The 10,144-nt window shown below is 37.7% G+C and overlaps 1 protein-coding gene across 1 annotated transcript; it reads right to left on the reverse strand.

Annotated features, from left to right (window-relative positions):
- Positions 1 to 523: 523 nt before the first annotated feature.
- On the reverse strand, positions 524 to 4,790 carry LOC127635095 (alpha-crystallin B chain-like). The gene is made up of 3 exons (XM_052114884.1): positions 4,464 to 4,790; positions 2,362 to 2,484; positions 524 to 1,644 (listed from the first exon to the last, which is right to left on the reverse strand). Exons 1-3 carry the CDS (start codon positions 4,644 to 4,646, stop codon positions 1,441 to 1,443), a joined length of 510 nt encoding a protein of 169 aa, XP_051970844.1. The 5' UTR covers positions 4,647 to 4,790; the 3' UTR covers positions 524 to 1,440.
- Positions 4,791 to 10,144: the final 5,354 nt, after the last annotated feature.

The following is a 10,144-nucleotide window of genomic DNA, read 5'->3' on the forward strand; positions in this document are numbered from 1 at the left end:
ATAAACTGCATGTTCTTTTCCAACTTCAAAGTCATCAGCAATGTACAGAATAAACAGCCAATATTTATCTATTGAGCTTATTTGGGTATATGATAATGCAAGTATGCAGGGAATCAAACAATGGACATTAATTATAAGGGAATGTGGCAGTCTTTTCTTTTCAATAATTTTTGGCACATGATCCAAAAATGCAACACAAAGATGGTTTGAGACATTGTGTCTTTGTTCTCAATAAATGACATGAAAAAATCCAACACTCCTACACTCAAAACCTCAAATTCTTTGTCATGCAGCCATTGGCATAGACTGGTTGCAAAATATAATAAGAGCCCCTTTCTCTGGTAGCAGAGAGTCCTGTCCTAGTCTCACCAGCAGAGACAATCATTTATTGTGATCCGAACCACATTTACAACAGTGGTTCGGATCTATTGTTTCAGGATCTATGTATATATTACATTGGATGTCAAATGGTGACCCAACACAGCACCAAAAATTGCTTATCGTACAAAAGAAAAAACAACTGTTTTTTGGTTTTTAAATGTGTCTTTAATTTTGATGTTTAATGCACTCAGAAGCCAATAAGTCAATGCACAAAACACTGTGGTCAATACAAACCATGTTTATCCTCACTGAACCCACATTTAATGTTGTCTGGGTTGTATTTTTTGGTCATGGTTTTTCAAGGATGAGGGCATGTCATGCAGCCTGTCCATGTTGGCATCAGGCACTGTTCTAACCACATGAAAGGAAAATGTGCACTAAAATACAGTGGCGTGCGATTAGACACACAGCCTTTGAAATCAACAACACCCTTTTAAAAGTGAATAAGCCTATTTTGCTATTAAAATTAAGTACAATTATTTGGTTAGTTGTATTTTATTATTGGCATTTAGCATTGATTTTCCCCTGCTTTCTGCAACCCAGTCAGAATAGACCAGAAATCAAGGTTGTTTCTGAGCATATTGTGGCCCTAAGCGAAATCCTATATTATCCCTTCTTTCTCGGGCCCCAAATGGCCCCTATCTAATTGAGCCATAACAGCTGCCTGCGTCTTACTCTCAGCTTTTAGTATATTTTTAAAAAATAACAAAATGTAATATAAAATATTTTTTTGAGGGTCCCCCTGGTGACTCTGGGGCCATAAGTGACCTCTTAAACCACTTGTAGCTAGAAAAGGCCCTGCCTGAAATCCATTTTTTGGTCACAAAGTCTGATGGAGAAGTTGCATTTACAGTTTGATACTATATTCTCAATTGATGTAGTTTTGATTGAATTGATGTAGCCAATTCTTCCTATGCTTCTGTAGCAACAACAACTTAATTGATTGGCATGTCAATAACAAGGGGGGGATATTAAGTTATTTGGGGGATATTAAGTTACTGGTCAGATTGATCAGTAAAGGATAAATACAGCTGAGAAAGACAAGGAACACAAGCAGCTTTACTTCTTCTGAGCGTCAGTCACGGCGGGATTGTCTTCACGGGTGATGGGAATGGTGTGCTCTGGGATCATTGATTGCTTGCGTGGAGCTGTCACTGTTAAAACCCCATCAGAAGACAGGGAGGAGGTGACAGAGGTCAGGTCCACACCAACTGGAACACGATATTTTCTAAGAAACTCCCTTGAGACAAAGCCATGATCGTCCTGCAAGGCAAAGTACAACATCTGATCTCTTCTATAAATGCATGAACAGGGGATAATGACCGATCATGCATCATTCACTCTCATTTTTTACTTGTAGCACAAGGCCAGTTTGATGTACAATGTTTGTTAACCTGGTGATGACATGCAGATTTCAAATAATATAGCCAGTAAGAGGACCTGGTTGCGTAGGGTATTGGGTTGCAGAACGAACTGCTCGTGTACAGTTAATTTCAACCCGGACTCATGGTGAAATGGTAAGAAATCCTACAGGTTGTCTCATACTAAAGCGTACAACTTCTACTCCCATAGGGAACAATCAACCCCAAACTTAACCCCTACCACAAACTTAGCCTAACCATATCATCTAACATCTTACCCAAACCCTAAATCTAACTATGAATTAAATAGGGAAGAACTTTAGTGTCCCACAGAAGAAAGAAAACATTGGTGTTTATAACAAGATGAGAGAAGCATATAAGTTTATTGATATCATCATTCATTTGCATAACTAAATATGAAATGAGTTATCAGTTTTCTTCAATGATGTTTCCTATCTTAAAATAAATTGTTAGATGCAAAGCTAGTTAAAATGTGATTCCGGTATTGTAGCAATTTGACATTTTCTCTATGGGAATAAAGGTTTCAATTTGTCCGATATCTCTTACATCTTGTAAAAAATGATTAAGCGTTGTTAAGAAACTACTGGTACATGTTTACCTCACGCTCCTCATGCTTAGCATGAATTTCAAGGAAGTCTCCATTGATTTTCACCGAGAGCTCCTCTGGTGTGAACTGATTTACATCCAGATTTACTGAAAAACGTTCCTTTTCCAATTTCATCTGAAAGGAAACACAATTGGAAACATTCAGTAATTTGTCAATAATTCAATAATACTGTGTTTTTGCATTGTAGACAGAAATACTTTAACTTCCTCTTTCTTGATTAGCCTGATCTTTACCATTAGCGCATAAAATTGCAAACTAAAAGTAATGAGAATGAGATCCACATGGCCTATTAAGAATTTTGTGCTTAATTAAATTCAAAGTTTGCTTAATTTTCATGAAGAAAAGAAAGAATGTCGCAATTAAAATGTTGATGGTTCTAAAACAGGCTTATTTTTTAAAATATATTTCCCTAAATATAATAGCAACTCTTCAGTGCGAGTTCATCAAAGCTATTGTCATGAAAAAAATGCTTGGAATATTTATCCAATGGGATAATAGTTTAGAATAAGTATAGTTTAGACTGTAGCCGTTAGCGAGAAAGACAGCTATAAGTAAACATCAGTCATAATATACAGTACAGTGGCCGCAAAAAGTATTTGTACGGTTAAGCCACACTTAAAAATGTATGAATGCCATTGCATCTGATTAAATCAAACCAAGTGTAACAAATGATGCTAGACATTTGTTCAGAACAAACTTCAATTAATTTAAACCAACTGCTATCAGTGTGATTTTTATGAAAATGTTGACAGTTAATTTTATGTGGAAGTATGAAGTCACCTTGCTAACATTTGACATATTTACAAAATTGATTATAAAGGGTTTTATAATCAATATATTATTATATATATTATTATTTGCAAATAATCATTTGCAAATGCGTTATAATTAATGGATAAGTGGTTAGAACAACATGCATAAAAAGGGTGACTTCCAGTGGTAGCTCATCGGTTAAGGCTCTGGGTTACTGACTGAAAGGTCGGGGGTTCAAGCCCCAGCAAGATACCACTGTTTGGCCCTTGACCCTATCTGCTCCAGGGGTGCTGTTTCATGGCTGACCCTGTGCTCTGACCCCAGCTTAGTTGGGATATGCGAAAACAACTGCATTTCATTGGCTCTGTACCTGTAATCTGCACAATGACAATAAAGTTAAACTTAATAACACTTATTCAACATTAGTTGTAACCAATGAAAATGTACATTTAATTTAATCTAAAGTGAACAGATGTAAAGAATTTATTTAGGAGTTGCTAAAATTTGCAAAACCTGTACATAAAAGTTCAATATGGTTTAACGGTCAACGGGCTTTATAGATAATAGATGATATACAGTATGCTGTGATTGAGCATGAAGACCTGAAAAGTGTTTGCAGAGGACTTTAGGTAACTAGGACCATTCTTTAACATTAACGTGACAAGGAAAGTGACAACATAAAACAGACTTTAAACTCACTATTGTCTATTTTGCTACATTGTGACATAAACTATGTATTAGGGCATTTTATGATTTAGATTATTAGAAGTATGAATAAGTGTATTAATTAAGCATGTACAACGTGTAAATTAAAATGCTCTTTACTGTTTTTGGCAAGTATTGGATGAAAGTTGCCGATAAACTGCATATAAATGATTTGCAATGCATTTGTATGTGGCTTATTAGTCATTAATGAGCCCCTTTATAAACCCTTAACTAAGGGGACATTAATGTGAAGTGTTACTGTCACTTACCCTCAAGTTCACACAAATGTCTTATAGCACTGAAGAGATAGTCCATACAAAGAATTGTATTCTGTCATCATTCACTATCCCTGATGTCGTTCCAAACCTGTATGTCTTTTTTTTTCTTCCGTGGAACACATAAACAACTTTTGGAACAACATGAGGGTGAGTAAATCATTTTTAGGATACTGTCTGATTGCCAATGCAACTGTATACAGACATCCCACTGTCCAAACTAACTTTAACAAACTATACCTGACTTTATTTTTCTTATGCTACAAATGTAATTGAAATGAAAACGTCAACAAAAAAGCTGTTTGTCCATCAATAGATGGTTCAACTGACAGAAGTTGCAAAAGCTGGGTTATGTCTCACCTCAGAAAGGCCACTGTCCATCCAGCTAGGCCAGCGGAGGAAGAAGGGTCTTGAGTAGTACAGTGAGGGAATCATGTCGCTATCAGAAATGGGTTCCCCAAAGTGCTGATCAAAGATCCGACTGGGAAAGAAAAATGGCCAGTAGGAGCGGCGAAACAAGGGATGCTGAATGGCGATGTCCATTTTGTCTCTATGTCCCTTCTCAGAAAACTTGCTGCCTTTAGTGCCTGTGCACTTAAATACACCAACACGAAAGCCCCTGCCAGATAAGCCAGCTGTGGATCATTCTGGAATAATGATGTAAACTGTTTGCTTGCCTTCCCCTCCCAGTCGCTGCGTCAACCCCCACTGCCCTCCACTCGCTGCCCTGTCCCCTGTTCCAACTATCACCCTCTGTATTAACTGTATCTGAAGAGCTGATCAAATTTCTATTCACACAGATACCAAATGGATTACAGGGCAAGTCCCCAATAGTGCTGATGGTCCCATGTGCTCAAAGCTCTGGATACTTTGCTGTCTGGCCCTGTGGGTGGAACCTGCCAATGTAGAGGGAAGTCTCTAGTTGCTTGGCATTTTGGTGCACCCAACTGGTTCATTGGATGCCAGCAACGATTAGGGCGCCCATGGCGTGATGTGTTCCTGCGTATTTAGGTTCTGAGCCCCTTTGGAGGGATTGTTTTTACAGGAGACCTAGTTTGTTTGAAATCTGACAGTGAATGTTGCTGAGATAACCGTGCCACCATACAAAATCAATCCCTATGAACAACCACAGGGCTTACTCAAGCTGGCCATAAAAATTTTGGAGGGGTAAGCAGTCTCAGTCACTGTTCTTTCAGTGAATAGTTTCATAACAAAGGCAAACAATGGTGGTTTCAGAGTCAGTAAATTCTATATTCCAATAATTTAAAAAACCTAGTCCCATAGAATGAATGAACATTACTATAACTCAATTTTTGCAAACTAAGTTTTATGTGCCACATTCTATATTTCTTGTAAAGTTAACACTAGATGCGCTTCAACAACTGTGAGTTTTATTCACTTTCACACAAATCATAACGGCTGATTATAACGTTTGATTTCGAAACATGATATGATATCAAAACACTTTTACTCAAACGCATCATTTGGAAAGCGATACATTTTAATTTTAATGCTTGTTTTACAGACCCACCTACAGTCACAAACTTACTGTATTACAGTTTGATTAGCTTGCGCGGTAGCTCTTCTGGTAGAGTGTTGGACATTGGACTCGGATACTTGAGGCTTAAGCCGAGCCAAGCAGGTAAGCTGACAAGTGAGCCAAAAGTGTCATATAGAAGCAACAAAAAATGACATGCATGCTCCAGACACTGTGCTTTTCATTACTCATTTTGCTTTTGGACACTATTGGTTAGGTTTAGGTGTTGGTTAGCAGAGGTGTAGTGGTAAAAAAAGAGGTGGGTAAACTATAAATTCTGGTGGACCAGACTGCCTACCGGTATATGTGTATCCTGATGACATCGCTATAGGCTATCATTTGATGGTACTACCAAGGGTATCACTGGTTGTTCCCTCATCATAGGTCACACAATCACTATTCAATTCATACATTAATCTAAGTTCTTGTTAAAGAGACCCAAGAAGGAATAATATGGTTGAAATCTATAAAGTTTACTAAATGACAAAACAGAGAGAACAAAAATATTTAAGAGAGATAGAGAGGGAGGCTTATATCCAGGGCTTCCAATGCAATGCACTTGTACATAATGATTAGGGATTTGGGAATTTTCATAGTCGATTAATCTGTTGAATATTTTCTCGATTAATCAATTAGTTGTTTGGTCTATAATATGTCAGAACAATGTGGATCAGTGTTTCCCAAAAGCCCAGGAGGATGACGTCCTCAAATGTCTCGTTTTGTCCACAACTCAAAGATATTCAGTTTACTGTCACAGAGGAGAGAAGACACTAGAACATATTCACATTTAACAAGCTGGAATCAAAGAATTTTTTACTTTTGTCTTAAAAAAATGACTCAACCTGACTAATTGATTATCAAAATAGTTTAGATAGTGCAGATTAACGACAGAAGAATGAATCAGTTTCTGTAATTAACAGAAGACAATATAAGTTCCATTTTGAACACAAAATAACCACACATTGATTTTCGATTTATTTTTTACTAAGCCTATTTAAAATCGTATTTGATTGCAGAGAGCCGTAGCGCATTTGCGCAGCACTAGTCAGTCTCTCTCTCTCTCTCTCTCTCTCTCTCTCTCTCTCTCTCTCTCTCTCTCTCTCTCTCTCTCTCTCTCTCTCTCTCTCTCTCTCTCTCTCTCTCTCTCTCATGGAACACCGCTGCATAAATCTGTCCAACACAGCTGGTAGTAGTCAATATCGATGCACGCGCATGGGAAACACTGGCAGCAGCGCATTATGAAAGACTTCGTCTTAGCTTTAACAACCTATGAAACTAATAATGAACAATATGAAACTAAAACGACATAAGCTTAATTTAAAATGGCTTAGGAACTATCTATTTAGAGGTGGATAAACGCAATTTAGAGGTGGATAAACCCACTTTGGAGGTGCGTAAACGCTATTTCCGAATTTTGGGAGGTGCGTAAACGGCGTTTATGTGCGTTTATCCTCCACTACATCCCTGTTGGTTAGGGATAAAATGTCTGTTTTGTGTCTACCTCTCATTCGATTTGAGACCACTATTGGTTAGGTTTAGGTTCAAGTTTTAGGTAAGATAAGGTTCAAACCTTATCTAATTGTCTTAACTCACACTTGGGACTGTGTAAGATCCATGGCCGGGTCAAAAGGGGGCAAGTGGGGTTAATTGCCTCCCTATAATTGCCTTGAGCACCCCTTCCCACACTTGAAACTTCTGATGCCCCAAACCTGACAGTGAAATGATCCATTTTGTATATTGTGTGTTTTTATGTAGACCCAGGAGCTTTGCTTAGGGAGAAACACTTTGTGGAAGCTTATAAAACATGGAATATTGGAACAAATATATATAAAGCCACAACGTACAGCTGCTAGACTGTTTGGCTTTACGAGCAAAACTTGCACTCTGCATAGGAATCCCACTAAATCTGTTCACCAAATGTTTGTCAGTAGCATATTGTTTGCATTTGTACACATCCTCTGTTGGGATATGCAGAACCAGAGAGTTTACTACAAGCTATTTGTAGCAACATTTCTCACCCTCGTGGCTCAAGCTCAAGTGCGCAGTCTCTCCTCTCCTTTTCCTTTGTGCTGTCCTTTCTCTCTCTTTCCCTTTCTGTCCTTCCTGTTTCTCTCAGAGTCTGGAAGTTGATGTGTAACTGAAATCCTTCATTCTCTCCAGTTATCTTCGCAAACTTTTACTAAAGTTCCTCATGCTTACCCCATGCGTATGAATTATGAGACGTGTTCGCCCACTCAAATCTATGATCAGAACTTTGCAGAAGGTAAGTGCAACTACTTAGTTAAGTAAGTAACTGCATAGTAAAACAAATAGCCAGTAACATTTTTAAGTAAGACTTTTTATGTGGTCACATTATTCTGTCTTAATAAATAAAATAAATATACATATCTTTATACTTTTGTACACCAGTGATTCATTCTTTCTTCCATAAGCTTTGGGTATCTTTAATATATATTTGCCCTCATTTTTAAATCAATAGAGAATAGCTGCAATTTCTTATTCAAATGTCACAATATATCTTACATAACTCTTTCACAGACTGTGTTCGCTGTATTCTTACCAAGCACAACAAGCGATAAAATATATATATTTTCCACGCTAAAGGTAAAGTGTGTAATTTCTGTGGCATTAGCATCACCAACTGGAATTACAAAAATAATGTCCATTTTCAAACAAGTATCCCAAACAGTCCCCTGTCTTCATCTGGACAAACAAACATTCTCGCCCCAAACTCATGCCATTGATTGAGGTGTTGCAGTGTTGGGCTGGTCGAGATTCTCAAGCAAACAGAGGAATGTTCTGATGCAAGACTCACAGCCAGTACATTTACATGTGCTTTAAAAGTTTGATTTCAGTCACACTAACACAATAATTCGTCATGTATATGCTATTGTCTGATTGAAATCATAATGGTCCATTTTTTGCAAAGTTGCGGACTAACAGAAGTTGTGGACTAACAGATCAACTTCAACATAGCATGTATACAATTGCCGTGCATTGCATAAACCCCCTTCAGTGCATAACATCCCCTGCCCCAAACACACAACACTTTACATTACTGTACGTCACAGTCTTCTCAGACTCATTTGCTTTGATGTGTTTCTTGTATAACTTTTTATTCAGAAGCTGCAATCAAAAGAAGGCTGTTGAAACAGCGATTGTTAGAAAACAGTCTCTTTGACTTGGCATTGGGCAATTATGATTGCGCACAGGAAACAGTCAATAGGTTCAATTGTTTGAAGAAAATAATGTCATTCGTATTCATCCATGGACTTTATTATTTTTGCTCTATCTGTAGCTGGAACATGTCCCAAGAAAAATCTTGTCGAATATTGTTGATTCAAATTATTTATTCATAGCACTTAGTCAAAGCATTTTGGGATTTTCCTGCTTGAGCTGCATGAGCAGAAAGAGCTAAACAGTCTCTAAAACACAAGTTGTTGTTTCTAATTGCACTTGAGAATTCACTAAAAAGACTAAAATAATGACAAATATGTACCCAAAATGAGAGCACCAACCCAGTATTGGCTTTGTACCTGAGAGGGTAATGTTAAACATAGACCTTAAAAGTATGACGTAAAATACGTGGTACTTCAATTACGTGTTTACACGTTCTGGGGAAATCAAGCTACAAATGACTTACTTTTACTTCTTTCTGCATAATAAGCTTGGGGGAGAAAATATTTTAACATCAAAAACATTATACATTTCACATTTCAGTGTGGCAGACAAATTACTTGTCATTGAAAACTTGTGTCGCTTCTGGTTCACACTGACAGCGATTAAATCACTGGAGGTCTCAAAGTCGCTGCACTGTTGGTTGTTAGTAGCCGTTCCTACTTGACTACAGTATCCAACTGAATCAAGCGACAGATCAAATAAGCTGCACTGTTTGCACTCCCATTGGTAGTTTATGCACTGCATTTCTGTTAAACTGCATAAAGCTGAACAAGGTCAACTTTTTTACATCACCAGTGGACGCTGTCGCTCATGCCGCTGGAAATCGCCAACTCTCATTGAAAATGAATCACTTCCGGTCGCTACAAATTGCCATTAGAGTGAAGGCCACTGTAGAGTTTCCGAGCAGTCTGTCCTATTCTCAAAGCTCGGACACATTCACCCTTGAACTGCAACAATCCACTGGCATAATACAGTCATCTCAATGGGAATTCGCACAATCAGGAATTTCACTTGATAGACTTCCGGTGGCAAGGAAACGTCCTTATGCAAAAGTCGTGTTGGGTTGAAGTTTGGGGGATTTCGACACAAATTTAAACAAGGTAAAACATCATATAATGAGTAGTTGTAGAGTTTTCAATATTGCAAATGGTGATTATAATTTATAAATCAGTCCTTTTTGCTTTTATTAGCATTTTTCATACTGTCCCAACTTTTTCGGAATTAGGGTTGTCCTACTATGACATTTTCTGGAAACGATTCATGTTTCTTTATGTAGCCACATAAGGCCAATGGATATTTTAATACAGAACAACCTTCATTATTG

This window comes from Xyrauchen texanus, chromosome 4, assembly GCF_025860055.1.
Source record: "Xyrauchen texanus isolate HMW12.3.18 chromosome 4, RBS_HiC_50CHRs, whole genome shotgun sequence".
Classification (NCBI taxonomy): domain Eukaryota; kingdom Metazoa; phylum Chordata; class Actinopteri; order Cypriniformes; family Catostomidae; genus Xyrauchen; species Xyrauchen texanus.

Excerpts from the sequence above, each read along its gene's own strand:
- LOC127635095 (XM_052114884.1), bottom strand. The coding sequence starts at position 4,646 with ATGGACATCGCCATTCAGCATCCCTTGTTTCGCCGCTCCTACTGGCCA. Across the intron at positions 2,485-4,463 it reads TGGACAGTGGCCTTTCTGAG|ATGAAATTGGAAAAGGAACG; the intron begins GTGAGACATAAC and ends GTTTCCTTTCAG. Across the intron at positions 1,645-2,361 it reads CTAAGCATGAGGAGCGTGAG|GACGATCATGGCTTTGTCTC; the intron begins GTAAACATGTAC and ends TTTGCCTTGCAG.